General features: G+C 35.7%; 1 protein-coding gene across 2 annotated transcripts; it reads right to left on the reverse strand.

The window, feature by feature from the left end:
- Positions 1-462: 462 nt before the first annotated feature.
- On the reverse strand, positions 463-9,092 carry LOC119079870 (protein nervous wreck). 2 transcript variants are annotated; one of them, XM_037187954.1, is made up of 8 exons: positions 8,944-9,092; positions 6,581-6,807; positions 5,125-6,521; positions 4,801-5,011; positions 4,303-4,736; positions 4,137-4,244; positions 4,046-4,068; positions 463-3,910 (listed from the first exon to the last, which is right to left on the reverse strand). In XM_037187954.1, the coding sequence occupies exons 1-8, from the start codon at positions 8,998-9,000 to the stop codon at positions 3,233-3,235; spliced, it is 3,135 nt and encodes a 1,044-aa protein (XP_037043849.1). In that variant the 5' UTR covers positions 9,001-9,092; the 3' UTR covers positions 463-3,232. The 2 variants fall into 2 exon arrangements, with proteins under 2 accessions (XP_037043849.1, XP_037043856.1); XM_037187961.1 differs by lacking the exon at positions 8,944-9,092 and adding an exon at positions 7,907-8,312.
- Between the last annotated feature and the right edge of the window lie 8,510 nt (positions 9,093-17,602).

Genomic DNA, 17,602 nt, shown 5'->3' on the forward strand with positions numbered 1-17,602 from the left:
CAAAGTGTTTGGTGATAGAGTTGTTAGATAAAGTAAAAATTTTCATTTGTTATCGACAGCGCCGACAAAATTTTAGAATCTTTTCTTATATAATAAAACTTGTGTTAAACCTAATGAAGTAAAAGATTTGGCATCGAACACTGTACAACGCTTTAAACAAAACACGTAGCAGATCAAGATACGCCAACCGATTGTAATAGGTTAATTGCAGAAAATCAGACAAAGGGTCAATAGTACATTATGTTCGTGGTTAAAATTTTTTATTTTGACGAGTGGTGACGTTATAGTTACTTGAAGGGAAGGGCGGCATTTACCGAGCAGAAACACATAAAATATGAACCTTCATTACTTGAAAAATATTTTTGATGAATTTGCAGTATTTTCCATAAACAGTTCGTTCATCTTCCACCGCCAGCTTATTCCCATATTATCGAAAGAACACAAAATTAAAAACCAAATGTTTGCTTAACTGTTCAACACATTATTTATTTCTTGCTGAATGAAACAATCAATTCGAAATGATGAATAGAGCGCCGGATAAATTAAACTAAATTTAAACTAAATTTTTTTGTTATCATTCTTATGTCTGCTTGCCATTGCCTACGAATTAGTCAATAACACAAATATATTTTTTTCAATTAATTATTATTCTTCTTCTTCTTTTTACAATTAATAAGTGGAAATTCTTCGATTCCAATGAGTTCCATAGCAATAAGAGGACTTTGTTTTAGGTAAATACAGGAAAAGGCAAAGAGAAAAGCTACGTTCTCGTTATTCTTTTGTTCAAATGCAAATAAATTTTTACTTTCCAAATATATATATATATATAGGTAGTGTTGTAGATCATACTAACTTTTGAATTGTTAAGTTTCGTTTAAAGATTTTTTGCATCCTTTCACCAAGTTTTTTTCTTTCTTAATTTGGTTTATAAATATTTCTTCAATTTTTCTTTATCATTTAATAGAGATAGAGAAAGACGAAAAGCAAATAATATAACGATTATATATCTATATATATGATGTGTGGTGTGTTGTGTGTGTTTTTATATATATAATGCTGAAGATATATGTACTTTTTGATGATAAAACCTATACGAACTTTTAACAGCTGTGTTTTCATATCATTTTATTTCTTATTTTGCACTATCGTTTCTAGCCAATTCGCAGAGAAGAACGCATAATATAGCGGTCTGAACTCATTCAACTAACAAAGCATTTTTTTCTGGATATCAATTTTCCATCATTTTAATTCATAAAACCTAAGACATAATTAGTCTTAGCATAAAACGCAAACAAATTTCTTATCGGTCTCGTTCACTCATTCATCTCACTCAAGGCATTATATCAACAATATTGTTGAAATTTTTTTATTTCAAATAAATCGCCTACATTTATGCAACGAAGACAATGAAAATTAACACAAACACAAGCACAACAACTTAGATTGACGATGCAGCTAACATAAGATTCATGAACTTTTTCCTGTAATGAAAATCATTCATCGTTTTAGAGAAATTTTCTGAAAAATTATTGGATCGTGTGCGATAAAAAAATAATTTTTCAGGATCTGCTTTAAATGGTTGTGGTTAAATCATCTATACACGAACGTTACTTTTTTGTTAATCAATTCGATCGGAGTATTTAAATCAAATTTAATTCTTATCCTTGAAATAAAAAGTTTTTTTTTGCTGATACGCTTGAAGCTTTGAAATTATTTATGTTGAACCTAGCTTTGGTATAGTCATCAAAGGAGGAAATGACGTGACAAAATAGTTTTTACAGCATCTAGATCTATCCATTTATTCTATTTCAGATGAGATTTTGCTTCCTCATTAGTTTAATAGTCATCGATGCTAAATTGCAGCCTACATTTGGTTAAAAAATATAAGACCGCGATAACGACCACGAATGTGTTAGCTTTCTACAGAAAATAGAATTGGTTGTAGCAGTTTGACTATCTTGTAGCAGTTATGAAAATCTTGTTAAACTGCTGATTTGTCTCACAATCGTGGTCGATATTGAAGTCGTACATTTTTAAAAGACGATTCTGATGAAAAGATATCATCAAACATGAAATACGAGACACGCAAATGTGGGTTACAATTTTATCATCGATGCCTCTTAAAGGGGCCATTTAACTGAGCCGTTTGACCCGTTCGGTATTCAACAACTATACTGATCATCATGGAAAATACTGTTCAATGGTACTAATGAACCAATTTCGACGTTTATATCAATGGGAACGTAACATTTTCATTGACCAAATATTTGCTATAAAATATTTTTCGATCGAAAAGGGTATTTAAAAATGGTTCAGTAGAAAATTTAAATTACGTCCACAGTTACCCGATTTAACATCGCACTCATATCCTGATGCTGTCCCCTTTCCATTGGGCGGCTAAATTTATTTATTTTAATTTTCAATTAACTATTTCCATCAATATCAATCACACGAATGGTTTAGCGAACTATTCAACCAAATTTTAAATTGAATCTATGGTTTTCCTTCTATAGTTTTGCCAGTATTTTGAGAGGAAAATATTTCATTTTCACTTTTTTCCATTACACTACACTTTGGTTAGCATAACAAAAACTCACTCACTCAATTATAATTCATGCAGAAACTCTTTTCTAAACAGAATTTTGGTATTAATATTATTACTTAGATAAGAATGATATTTTTTGCGCAAATTATATTTGTTTGTTTTTTTTTCGAACATAATTGATTCTATTATTGGTTTATATTCATTCACATTATGTAGTTAATCTAAGATATTGCTAATTCATTTATTTATTTTTGTTTTTTGGTACAACATTTAATCGAAAATTATTTTATTTAGATGTGTGTGAGAGTGTTTTCCTGTTTTTGTAGTTAATTCGTTTCTTTTTGATTTTTATTGAACTGAACTGATTATATTGGGTTTCGATTTATTGACTGTAATGAACCTAACAATTTTATTTCTTCCAAAATAATAATGTCATTCAAATTCAATTCATTTTAACTTTTATCTGCGATTCTATTCCATTTGTTTCCTTTAGTTTTGTTTATTGATGATTTGTTTTACAGTGTGAAATGTTTACACTTAATTCCCTATAGATTTCTGTGAGTATATTTTTATGAGTTGTTTTTGTCGAATTATAAATTATGGTGATTACAACACACTTTCACCAACTTTTGTCAACAGCAACATTTCCTAATTTCTCATCAAACGCTAAATTTATCCTTCATCAATTTATGCATTTGATTCTTTCAAATTTTGTAATCGGGCCAGTTGTGCTGAATCTAGATCATCGGGTATGCTAGCTCGTCCGCCGACCACCTGTTTTGGTGGTTCTGGTTCTGGCGATGATTCACCGAATGCATCATCGAAATTAGCTTCGAAATTGGCTTCAAAGTTCGCCTCAAAATTTGCTTCGAATTGATTATTATCGGGTTCAGGTTGTGGTGGAGGTTGGGGCGGAGGCTGAGATGGAGGTTGCGTTGGTCTCGTTGGAGCTTTCTTTGACGGAGGATTTGGTGGTGGATTTGGTGGATGATTTGGTGGAGGATTTGGTGGAGGATTTGTTGGTGGGGGTTTTGATGGCATTTGGGGCTGAGATGTTGCTACAACTGAGGCAGTTTGCGCTTGAGCTTCTTCAAGAATTTCGTCGACTGCTTCTGCTACATCTTTCTCGAAACTTTCGTCCGGATCTTCACTTTCATCTTCCTCTTCGATTGTGTCTTTAAACGTTTTTTCTGCGTCTTCTACCATTGGAGTGGCGGCTGTGACGGATATGTGGACGAATCCTAAACCAATGTCAGTGGGATGCTCGTCAACAACAACTTTCTTCGATTTCACATCCTTCGAGGGTTTTTTCACCGGCTCTGCCTCTTCGCCATCATCTGTATGATCATGATCGGAACCCGAACCCTGGAAATAAACGGGCAAAGTTAGAAAGTGGAATAGGGAAAAGTCTAGGAGCTCAAATTGTTCAGTCAAGAATTTCTGTAGGGCAACATGATCATTTAAATAATTACGTTGGTCAACTTTAAGAACACAACTCACCGAATCCGTTTCCAATACTAAGACTTTGTTTGCAAGAACGATACATTATTACTTCGAGGCCAATAGTATAATAAATAAAACTAAAAATTACCTGGAGTGGGAGCGCCGGCAAACTGTTTACCGTAGTGTTTCTGTTTGTTTCCGGACAATTCAATTTCAAATTTTCCGGCACTAACTTCTTGCTTGGATGTGTTTTCAGCTAAAAATATTCTTTAATGCAATACTCTAACATCACTCCAACAGATGCAGTAACCTACCCATATCTACTTCCACTTTCTGTACAGCCTGTTGTAACTCTGCCATGAACGGAACCATCGGAGCTTTTGGAGGCGAGAAAACTGGTGGAATTGATGGTGGCGGTGATTCGTCGTCAGACTCTGTGAATGGTTCACCATTTGCGTCACACTCTTCTACAACCAATGATGGGAAATTGCCGATAACTCCATTCAATTCGCCTTCCCACCATCCATCATCAACACCATGTGGAGACTTATTGACAATTTTGATAATTTGATTTTCTTCGAATGTTAATTCATCTTCGGCTGATGCATCATAGTCGTACAACGCAATACACCATTCTTGTTGCGGTTCGTTCGATTTTGCCGCTACCGGCGCTGATATAACCGAAACTTGGTCTGGAGATTGTACTGTTGAATCCTGATAGACCTCTTGATCTTCATTTTCAATGGTGCTACAGAAATAATCGGACGAATTAAATATGAACTTTCCCGTTCCAACCACCTTTCAATACTCACTAATCGACAGATGAAAAGGACATTTGTGTTTGCAGTTGCTGTTGATTGCTAGTATCGATCGGAACGTCTCGTTCCACATCCAAGTAATTGTGAGGCACATAACCTTCCTCACCTCGATAATTTCTGGCTCTAAGCCAACCATCTCCATCACCTTCACCAATCACTTCCAATTGTTCGTTCTCTACTATTGTTAATTCGTCAGGGTTTTGTGCTGAAAAATTTGTATGAATTAAAGCTAAATTCGCTAATAGCAATTGGTGGTGAGATATATATGGATTGGAGCCGACAACAGTTATTGGATGGTAGGATAACTCAAATAATTACCTGAATACGAATAGAGCGCAGTGCACTTGAATATGGGTCCAGTAGTTGCTGGAACTGCATCGGGCTGAGTCGAACCTTCCACTGCGCCCCAATCCACAGTTGTTGGATCGTCCCAACCTGCTGTTAACTGTTCAATTTTCTGACGTTCTCGATCCAGCATAGCATCAACGTCGCCTTCATCCGATTCAGACTGCGAGCTATCATCTTCCACAACTTCGGGCTGTCGAGAAGGAGTTTCTTTTTGTGTGCTACTAGGATGTGCTTCTTGATCCGTATTGTCGCTGTCATAAAATGAGTCGGTGCTTTGTTGTTCACCTTGTCCGGATGCATCCGTTCGCATTGACAATGAGCTAGATGAACGGGGTATCTCCTGAACGCCTAATGTCTCCGCTTCTTGCATCCATTCGTCCACATTAACACCGCCAGCCCTCAAACATTCTAGACACGCTTCCGATTTTGCCTTCTCAGTTTCAGACTTTCGAATATTTTCTCTAAACTCTTCCATTTTTGTTTCTAGGTCTGGCCCATTCGGGTCATTTGGATCTGTTCTCTGACCGGCATCTCTCATTTGTACACAGACTGCCAATTTTCTAGCATTATCTCGGATTGCGTTATTTTCCCGTACAATACGCGAAGCAAACATTTTTGCTTCTCGGCTGAGCGTTGCTGCAGCTGAATCGTGTTCGGCTGTAATTTTAGTTACTAGATCGTTGTCGCATGGCTCGAAATCGTATGAAATGTGTTGCTTTAGCACAGGATAGAATAGGTAACAACATTGAACGTTATATTCCCTTGTCAACTGTTGAGCTTGATCTCGAATTTTACTGAACGAATTTTGTGTGGCTGAACAGGTTAATAATTCCGTTCGCCCCATAAGAGTCAAATACTCGGCAATGCGCTCAAAAACATAATTTTCCATTGTTGTCATGGTCGTTTGCAGATCAACGGCAAAGTACCGATTTTGATGAGCATTGGCTTGGGCCAGACTCAAAAGATAATCGTTACGAGCACCAGTTGATTTTTCTTCTAATTCTTCCTTTCGCGACGTAACTCGAGCACTATTTTTCTGTAACGACGTTATCGATTGGAAAAATGATCCCTTCTTCTTCTTAAGCTTCTCTTCAATATCCCTGGCCTTATCTCGTACGCCGTGAGCACTATGCTCCTCATCGAAGTACGATTTTTTAGTAAGATCCACCTTTTGAACAGTTGTTTGAACTTCTTTTTGAATGTTGCCTAATTGATTTACGCATTTCTTGCTTATGTGAATTTTGTATTCTCGAAGATTCTTGGCTTCATCTGCAATTTGTTGTTGAAATACCTCGATAGCAGCCAATCGTGCCTTAGCCAATTTTTCATTTTCTTCGAGTACAGTCTGCCACACACTCCACATGTTCCTACAAACAAAAATTTACCGTCAGAAGCATTAACTCAACGTTTAACCCCAATCATTTACCATTTTTCCGTTCCATCTAGTTTGATTTCAGGAATGTTAGCCATTTTCTTATTCAAGTAAGCTGACGAAATTTTAAGCAATGCCTCACTGTACGACTTTTCAATGGCTGATCTTTTGATTGTGAACTGCCGAATGTCCTCAAGTAGTTCACACTCATGTTGGTTTTTCAATTGAAGTTTAGCCAACTGCTCGGAATGGAGATTCTTGAGAAACTTCACGTAGTTTCCCTGGAAAATAAGTGACGATCGAATAATTAATCATTTGTATGGCTGTCTAGACAGTCTAATACATTAAATGCAGGCAATTATAGAATAAGAAAGAAATTTAAAAAATTAATCAACTCTATAAACTGTGTAAGGACCGTAGGCTTATCCTTTCACACTAATTGTATTAGGAGAGATTCGTTGATTGATGGAAAACAAACATGCTTTCCGGTCCTGAAACATATCGTTAGAATTATATATCGATTCTATTACTTCATCTGAGTATTTTTAACAGACCGACATTAAATCTGTCGCTTCATTTAACATCGCTTATTTTTGTCGTTGCTGTCGATAGCAGATTACCGAATTTGACTTCATAAATACGCTGGAGAAAGAAAACGTTACGAATAAGATAATATTGCCGGACCCAGATCATGATGCTTATTAGCACCGAATCATTTTATGTGTTTGATGAGAGAGCTTTTCATTTGCTTTTGAACAAAAGCTTAATACTTTTACAAAAAAAATTTTATAAAAAGTGTCGAACGTGTGCTTGCTATTTTTTAAAATGATTGTCCTTATAATGATGGCTATGTCATATATGTTATCGACAACAGTGACAAAAATAAGTGTTCATGTTCTTTCATAAGCAACACCACTGCATGTTAAATCTATTAAATAGAGAATTTTGTATCAATCTGTTGGAAATACTTAGATCAAAAGAAGTAACAGACTCGTTAATTTCAGTGCCAACATGCTTATCGTCTGTAAAAGGATATAAATAACAATGCTGATTGAAATGTTGATAGGAATCAATAAAATCTGTGGTTAAAAAAAGAAGTAACAAACCCACCAAAAGTGTATAGCACTCACAATAGGTATGGGATCGAGAGCAATCGATTTTCTTAACGGAAGAGAAACAGAATACTAATTTGAAGTATAACTAAGATTTGTTTTGGAATCACTGGCATTCTAAACAGAATGTGACGACAAAGACTTAAAACAGGATTTAATTTCCCTTTGATTGGCACATTATGTTCCACTTTTACCCTAAAAATCTTGGACACGCCATATTTGTAACAGATCTACAAAACCATAAAAGAAAAGAGATTTCTGAACTTACTTTTCTAGGCGGTGGCTGCATTGTGATTCGATTGGGGGATATTTGACGGTATATTCAAGTTAATCCAATATTGTCACTTGAAGTTTGTTAGTTTGAACTTAAAAAAAATATTTTTGCACTTTTCGCTAAAATGATTACTTCCTGTTCGCTATCATTTTCATCAAATCAACATAATTTTCATATTTTTTTAACTTAGACACATCAGATTATCAAATTGAGAACTTAACTGTAATTCACATCATTACAAGACATTCAGCTAAACGCTTTTAATTCACTTTTGTCATAAGAATATTGAATTATCAATTTTTTTCCTACAGATTTTTCCGATTTTTCGTTCGGAAAACTTTCACCAAAACACCACTCCAGCAAAATCGTTCGAATAGATGTATTCTGTTCTATATCGATTCCTATGTGTAACTCACTTTCGGAACGGTGCAATACATTCATCAGTTTTGTTGATGGTATTGGAAGTATTTTGTCGGAAAATTCGAATGCTTGGAAAATAGCTGTACACACTTAAAAGTCGAATTGGTGTGTCGTGGGTGAATGGAATTGAAACCTATTTTTCATATCCTTATGTCGTTCAATGAAGTATCACGCATGCTCGTATCGGCAATTCACTAGTGTGAGTGAGAATTTGATGGGAGCTTTTGCTGTTATGAAATGGGGTGGCAATATGAAGAGCATTTGGATTCTATTTCTGTCCTTTGTGTTGTTTGTTTCATAAGAAATTATTTGAAATTAGCGGGACGGGTGAATTTCAATTTAAAATCGAAATTTGGTGTTGCATATTAAAATAACATGTATTGGAGGGTTGGTGATAACGATGATATGATGATGATTAAATTGTAATTCGATCAATCGATGGTGATACGTGGAAAGGTATTTTCTACATTTAACGTAATGATTTACGTGGGAAAACCCGATGCTTTTCAAATTGATGTAATCTTTTCGATGTCATTTTAATAAACACACAGACGTGTGACGAAAATGATAATGTCATATCGTCAGCAGCTCTTTGAGGTTAATTTACTTACCAGATGAACAGTCTTCGTATACAGTTTCTTCCGTTGTTTAAGAATTCCATTTTCCATTCGTACAGTCAAAAAGTATTATAAGGCACTGAATTCGGATACCTTTACAGTGCCAAACAACAATATATTTCTGCTCGTAATGCTGATAAAACTGAACTAAAGTGTGTGTTTGCTAAGTGTATCGACAAATCTACCTATAATATCTTATCGAAAGTGACCCCTTTATCAAATGTAATTTTATTTAAAAAAAAATATAAGCAAAACTTACACTACGTGATATAAATATGGTGACATAGTCGTTGACGTATCTAGTCAAGAAGCATCGCAACAAAATGGTTTTCTGAGGACGTTATGAGTGTAAAATCCAAGGTAAATAAATAGTGTGGAGGTAATGTCATTCAGACGAGCGGTGTAGCACATAAGTTTGAAGCTTATTTTTAAATAGTTGACTATGATTTACTTGTATTTCACAAAATAATAAATAAATAAATAAGATGACCCGAGTTCGATTTTTTGTTTTTGACGAAGGTAGGAGATGACGTTTGTATCGAATTTTCGTGGCACCGCACATCTGATTCGTCATTACCTCCACACTCTATTTACCTTGGTAAAATCACATCATAGCCGTATTGGCAGCGAAGGCTGTGACGCAGTTCCTCCGGGGAAAATTGTATCAAATAACCTTATTTTCATCCCCATACCATGTAAGTAACAATTATGTCGTCGTTGTCGATAACAGATGATATTCATGCTCGTACATGTATTTCGTAAGTAAATGGAGATACGAATTCGAAAATACTAGATATTAATGTACCATATTCCATCAATAATTCTTGTCAATTTGTCATCATTCGTATGTAACCATAAAAATGTCATAATCTCTCAAGGAAAAAAATGAGAATGCATACAGGATCGTAGCTAGATCGCATATCCAGGGTGTGATCGTGGTCTTCATAATAGCCTATGCGTATGCCAACACAACTGATATCCAATATTTTGGAAGACTGCACGGAGAAAAACGGCCTTCTTTTGTGAAAAAAGATTTTCGTTTGCCGCAAAAGAATCTCTCAATCTGTTCTCACAAAAATATTCTCTTATGAACGAGTTCTGCAAATTAACGTTTGTTGTCAACGAATGTTGAAAGAAGGAATTTTTCTACTGTTAAGAATGATCATTCAATAGTATTTTGATTTTGCTCACAACTTTAGAAACACTTTTCAAATGCTCAGTGACACTTCGAGCGATTTTGGGGACTCAACGAATATAATTAGTCGGTATCCGCAGTCGTATTGAGGTATCTAGATATTTTTTTTAAATTTAAAACAAAAAATTTGCGGTATTTTAGTTGTAAAAAGAACGACAATATTTGAGAAATAATCTTGTACTATAACTTCAGCCACCCATTTATGAAATATAGATAGCCGGTTTCTCAAATTTAAGTTGCATTCACTTCTTCTTTCTCGCTTTCGTTTACTAAAGGCCTTATTGTTATAGTTGCTAGTCAATCTTCACGAAAACAATTAGTTTCAGTTTTCCGATTGTCACAAAAGATTTACTTTCGTACCAACAGAAATACTTTTGTGCCAACGGTTCCGAATAAGCTGTCACTATTTGTATGACTGAACAGCTACATTAGTAAGATCGTGGACTGGAGATCATGAGGTCGTAGGTTCAAAACTGCTTCAAGGTAAACATTGTTAAATAAAAAAAATCTTTCAAATAAACCAAATATTCCTCTAAATACAACTCATTAATCCGATAAATTGAAAAAAAAAATATATATGGGAAGAAGTGCAGAAAAAAATTATTTTTTCTTTCGAATCGTACATCGCAACAAATAATTAAGCCTACATCTCCCTAAAGACAAAGCCGGATGAACATCTATTAACTTCAAACGGCCGCACATTAACCTCAACGACTCAACCTTAGAAGAAAAAATTCTCTCGAAACCTGACCCTAATATCTCAAGAGAAGGCTCATCAACTCTCCCAGCAGGAACGCTGATATCTCAGCATTTATACTAGCTTCATCCTCACTTGAAGCATTAACAAAAAAAACCTCACAGTTCTTTGTGTTCAGTAGTAAACCAGACAAAACACAAAAATCCAAAAATTTCTTAATATCGGAAAGTATTACTGATAATATATCAGCAATCGTACCGTCATCTAAATACCACGGAAAAAAATAATTAATTATTTAGCAGTAAAGGTTTGACACGCCATCATTAGTTAAAAATCCTGTAACTAAAGTAAAAGTTCCTCTTTCTGTTAGAATGCGTCTCGTACAATTTGTATGTATTGAAAATTTCACAATCATTTTTTATTTTTCATATAAATAACGCAAAACAATAATACATCCAAAACCACATGTAACAGCGCCTCAAAATAAGGAGTACTCAACGTATCGACAAATTAGCTACATTGGTAAACCAGTTGCTCGTCCACTCCAGGTTAAGCATCATTCGCCGCGGTTAGTACTTAGATGGGTGACCGCTCGGGTCATTGAACATTGTAAAAAATTTAAAAGAAATCGTCCTGGCTAATGACATAAAACTGGATCCACCTCGGGTTAAAAAGCGCTTCGGAATGTTCAGTGTCCGAAGCGTATAAGTACCGAGGCACATGGTTGAATAGGACTGAGTCGGCTAAAGTGCCGACGAGGTGAAGTCTCCCGTTACGAGACTAACGACTTGACAGGCTACCTCGAGGGTGAGTTGGAAACGACCTGAATTTTTATTTAAATTAATTTTATGCTGATCTTTATTCCAGTTGCCAGGAATCTCGCGCCGTGTCATTCACAATAATTAACATTTTGACACATTTTGTATAAGGAAGATGTCACTTTGTGAATTATTGTGAATGACGCGGCGCGAGATTCCTTAACACCTTTTTCCTGTTTTTTGCTTGTCGAAGAAGCACACTGACAAAAAATATTTTTTTGCATTACCTGTGACAGAAAATATTTTCAATAAGATTACCTGCTGATGGTAATGTTAGGAAAAATTATCTGTCACAGATAATATTACAGAAATGTATTACCTGTGATTGGTAACGTGCCTCAAACCGTTCTGTAAGTAGGCAATTTGTCAAAAATTACCTGTGGCAGATAATGTGACCGGCCAATGTTATCTGTCACAGGTAAAACGCATTATCTGTGGTAGGTAATCTACACTGGCTGTTATTGGTAATGTTTCAGCTTACAACGACAATAAGCCATGCAAAATCGTGTACTGAATGGCTCAGTGACAACGCGCTAGGCTGATGATCCGAAGGTTGTCGGATCGAACCCCGGCGCGTGCAACATTTTTTTAATTTCATTTGGCACTTTACCAGTCACAGATAACCTTTCACATTACCTGTCTCAGATAATTTTCGAAAGATTATCTGTCACAGATAATGTAACGAAATTGCATTACATGGAGACGCACATTACCTGTGTCCGCTGTTTAATTTTCTGTCAGTGTAAATCTATTTCTTACGCGACCCTAGTGTGTCCTTAAGGCCAGGTTATCGTCGTATACGTCGTCAAATCGATATAGACTATGCAGACTATGTTCTTAAAGTGTAACGTTTACTAAAGCTTAAGAAGAGCAAAACCGGGCTTCGTATCTGGCAATAATGTCCTACACGTCACAATGATAATCTTGGCAACATAATATATATTAATTACTTTTTATGAAAAGAAGAGAAGAAAATAAATACTTATCATTCATGCATCGACGTTAGTCAAAGCAACATCTTGACCTATTATATGAAGATTTTCACCACCTTTTTACCACATTTTTTCTATAGAGATAGCAGATGTCTGTTCTCTTAAAAAATGTAAGTAACAATTATGTCGTCGTTGTCGATAACAGATGATATTCATGTTCGTACATGTATTTCGTAAGTAAATGGAGATACGAATTCGAAAATGTTAGATGTTAATGCATCCTATTCCATCAACCATTCTTGTCAATTTGTCATCATTCGTATGTTACCTTAAAATAATCTCTCAAGGAAAAAAATGAGAATGCATACAGGATCGTAGCTAGACCGCATATCCAGGGTGTGATCGTGGTTTTGAATATAGCCTCGATAATGCCTCGAGTGACAATTATACATATAATGCCGAAAATCACATAAGGTAAGCGAGGTAGTAGTTGACCGGTTAAGCAATTTTTCAACTTTTTTTATTTTTTTATTTTTTTTAATTGTTTGTTTAATCAAATCAAGTTTGTTTACAAATAATTCTTGTTAATTTTTCAACTTTGGTCATCAGTATCTCAGGATGATTTCGATGAAGCTAAGTTTTTCCTTTGTCAGAATTTAATTTGATCTGTTCCCATTCCGTAGAATATCAGAAATATTGACAATTAATTAATTTTTATTGTAAAAAACTGATTTTACTGAAGCACTGCTTTTGATGCAGTAGCTGACCACTAAAAAACGGATGTTTTTATATACCTGACCAGTCTTGTTGCAGTAGTTGACTGCTACAAAATTAAGACATTTTTCACATTTTTCGCAATAATTTCGCATTATTCGACACATTTTCACTCTTAATTCACTGATATTAACCAATTTCAATGATGAAAATGCATAAAAACACAAAATATCAACGAATTTTAATCACATCATTTTGTACACAACAATGCACAGGGAAGGTGAATTTGTCACATGAAGAAAAATGTACGGAATTTGGTGCGGTCAACTACACAAACATGGCATATTTTTGATGCAATGTTTTGACCACCATGTAATTAATCATATATTAACTTTTAGACGCTATTTATGTTAATCATATTAATTGTCGAACTATTTACTACCTAAAAACACCAAAACTTTGTCCATTAATAATTCTTTTGTCAATAAAAACCTTAAATTAGACCACACCGATCTTACGATTTTCTTAAGAAATGTGCAACTTTGTACTGAGATGGTTTCATTTTATGGTTTTATCAAATAAGTAAACATAATAATCGCATTATTTTCATGAAAAAATTAATCTTTAGGCTCTAAAGATTAATTAGAACGTTAATTTGCGTATTTTCATTTGTAATTATTTTCCAAAACTGATAAATAATGTAGCTGGTCAGGTCCACCTGCACGGTCAGCTTACCTTAAAGGTAAATCGTTTTTCACAAAAGAATTTCTCTGTTGTCCCTAAATTACCTTTGCTTTGTGATAAACGCAAGATTTCTCTCCGTGTAGTTTTCTTTAAGACGTATGTAAATGATTATGCTTTCTTAGAGGATTAACTGATGTATGAAGAAGCCAAAGTATCACATATTGTCACATCCTATAAAAGTGATTTTCCATGACTCCACGGAACTACTGTCGTACCATCAGGTCTTTTACCATCATCTCTAGAAATACCAGGTGGTAGCAATAATCCCTTTCTTTAACTTGCACGATAAGCCATCGTCCCTTTTGACCGGAAAATCTCGTTCACACTTCTCAAAAAATCGCCCAGCGAAAAAGCTCAGCAAGTGCGCAACAAATAATTAAGCCTACAGCTCCCTAAAGATTTCCTAAAAATGCACAAAGCCGGATGAACATCCATTAACTTCATACGGTCGCACATTAACCTCAACGACTCAACCTTAGAAGAAAAAATTCTCTCGAAACCTGACCCAAACCTGACTCAAAAATCGGAGACCCTAATATCTCAAGAGAAGACTCATCAACTCTCCTCATACCCGGCAGGAATGCTGATATCTCAGCATTTATACTAGCTTCATCCTCACTTGAATCATTACCAAAAAAAAATCACAGTTCTTCGTGTTCAGTAGTAAACCAGACAAAACACAAAAATCTAAAAATTTCCTAATATCGGAAAGTATCACTGATAATATATCAGCAATCGTACCGTCATCCAAATACCACGGAAAAAGAAATTAATTATTTAGCAGTAAAGGTTTGACACGCCATCATTAGTTAAAAATCCTGTAACTAAAGTAAAAGTTCCTCTTTCTGTTGGAATGCATCTCATACAATTTGCATGTATTGAAAATTTCACAATCATTTTTTATTTTACACATAAATAACGCAAAACAATAATACATCCAAAACCTCATTGTAACAACGGCTCAAAATAAGGAATACTCAACGTATCGACAAATTAGCTACATTGGTAAACCAGTTGCTCGTCCACTCCAGGTTAAGCATCATTCGCCGCGGTTAGTACTTAGATGGGTGACCGCTCGGGTCATTGAATATTGTAAAAAAATTTAAATAAAAAATTTAAAAGAAATCGTCCTGGCTAATGACATAAAACTGGATCCACCTCGGGTTAGTAAGCGCTTCGGAATGTTCAGTGTCCGAAGCGTATACGTACCGAGGCACATGGTTGAATAGGACTGAGTCGGCTAAAGTGCTGACGAGGTGAAGTCTCCCGTTACGAGACTAACGACTTGACAGGCTACCTCGAGGGTGAGTTGGAAACGACCTGAATTTTTATTTAAATTAATTTTATACTGATCCGGTTGCTTGGAATCTCGCGCCGTGTCATTTTGACACATTTTGTATAAGGAATATGTCACTTTGTGAATTATTGTGAATTACGCGGCGCGAGATTCCTTAACACCTTAAGGAGATTACCTACTGATGGTAATGTTTGGAAAAGTTATCTGCCACAGATAACATTACAGAAATGTATAACCTGTGATGGGTAACGTGCCCCAAAACGTTCTGTAAGTAGGCAATTTGTCAAAAATTACCTGTGGCAGATAATGTGACCGGCCAATGTTGTCTGTCACAGGTAAAGCGCATTATCTGTGGCAGGTAATCTACATTGGCTGTCATAGGTAATGTTTCAGCTTACAACGACAATAAGCCATGCAAAATCGTGTACTGAATGGCTCAGTGACAACGCGCTAGGCTGATGATCCGAAGGTTGTCGGATCGAACCCCGGCGCGTGCAACATTTTTTTTATTTCATTTGGCACATTACAAGTCACAGATAACGTTTCATATTACCTGTCACAGATAATTTTCGAAAGGAAATAGTATCATCAATTATTCGCAAATTAAATCTACCCAAAATATCATTCAACAAATCAGATGATGAATACACAGATGACAGATAGGAAGGCACTGCCAAGTCTTCAACCTTCCGAATCCCTAATCCATCAAAAGCTAAAGGAAGAGAAGCCCGATCCCAAGCAAAATCTGACAACCTAACATTCGTAATCGCCTCAAGCGTAGAACGGAAAATATCGTCCACACTTCTCAAACGATCGCCCAGCGAAAAAACCGTGCAAGTGCGCAACAAATAATTAAGCCTACAGCTCCCTAAAGATTTCCTAAAAATGCACAAAGCCGGATGAACATCTATTAACTTCAAACGGTTGCACATTAACCTCAATTGAGTCCTTAGAAGAAAAAATTCTCTCGAAACCTGATCCAAACCTGACCCAAACCTGACTCAAAAATCGGAGACCCTAATATCTCAAGAGAAGGCTCATCAACTCTCCCGGCAGGAACGCTGATATCTCAGCATACATACTAGCTTCATCCTCACTTGAATCATTACCAAAAAAAAAATCACAGTTCTTTGTGTTCAGTAGTAAACCAGACAAAACACAAATATCTAAAAATTTCTTAATATCGGACAGTATCACTGATAATATATCAGCAATCGTACCGTCATCTAAATACCACGGAAAAAGAAATTAATAATTTAGCAGTAAAGGTTTGACACGCCATCATTAGTTAAAAATCCTGTAACCAAAGTAAAAGTTCCTCTTTCTGTTAGAATGCGTCTCGTACAATTTGTATGTATTGAAAATTTCACAATCATTTTTTATTTTACACACATAAATAACGCAAAACAATAATACATCCAAAACCTCATTGTAACAACGGCTCAAAATAAGGAATACTCAACGTATCGACAAATTAGTTACATTGGTAAACCAGTTGCTCGTCCACTCCAGGTTAAGCATCATTCGCCGCGGTTAGTACTTAGATGGGTGACCGCTCGGGTCATTGAATATTGTAAAAAATTTAAAATAAAAAATTTAAAAGAAATCGTCCTGGCTAATGACATAAAACTGGATCCACCTCGGGTTAAAAAGCGTTTCGGAATGTTCAGTGTCCGAAGCGTATAAGTACCGAGGCACATGGTTGAATAGGACTGAGTCGGCTGAAGTGCCGACGAGGTGAAGTCTCCCGTTACGAGACTAACGACTTGACAGGCTACCTCGAGGGTGAGTTGGAAACGACCTGAATTTTTATTTAAATTAATTTTATACTGATCTTTATTCCTGTTTTTTGCTTGTCGAAGAAGCACACTGACAAAAAATATTTTTTCGCATTACCTGTGACAGATAATATTTTCTGCTGATGGTAATGTTAGGAAAAGTTATCTGTCACAGATAACATTACAGAAATGTATTACCTGTGATTAGTAACGTGCCCAAAAACGTTCTGTAAGTAGGCAATTTGTCAAAAATTACCTGTGGCAGATAATGTGACCGGAAAATGTTATCTGTCACAGGTAAAACGCATTATCTGTGGTAGGTAATCTACACTGGTTGTCATAGGTAATGTTGCTTACAACGATAATAAGCCACGCAAAATCGTGTACTGAATGGCTCAGTGACAACGCGCTAGGCTGATGATCCGAAGGTTGTCGGATCGAACCCCGGCGCGTGCAACAATTTTTTTTTCATTTGGCA

Source organism: Bradysia coprophila, chromosome III (genome assembly GCF_014529535.1).
Source record: "Bradysia coprophila strain Holo2 chromosome III, BU_Bcop_v1, whole genome shotgun sequence".
NCBI classification, from domain to species: domain Eukaryota; kingdom Metazoa; phylum Arthropoda; class Insecta; order Diptera; family Sciaridae; genus Bradysia; species Bradysia coprophila.

Bases quoted from the DNA above. Each gene is read 5' to 3' on its own strand.
- LOC119079870 (XM_037187954.1), bottom strand. From the start codon at position 9,000: ATGGAAAATGGAATTCTTAAACAACGGAAGAAACTGTATACGAAGACT. The intron at 5,012-5,124 runs GTAATTATTTGA...CAAATTTTTCAG, and splicing joins TGCGCTCTATTCGTATTCAG to CACAAAACCCTGACGAATTA. The intron at 4,069-4,136 runs GTAATTTTTAGT...TTGCAAACAAAG, and splicing joins TGCCGGCGCTCCCACTCCAG to TCTTAGTATTGGAAACGGAT.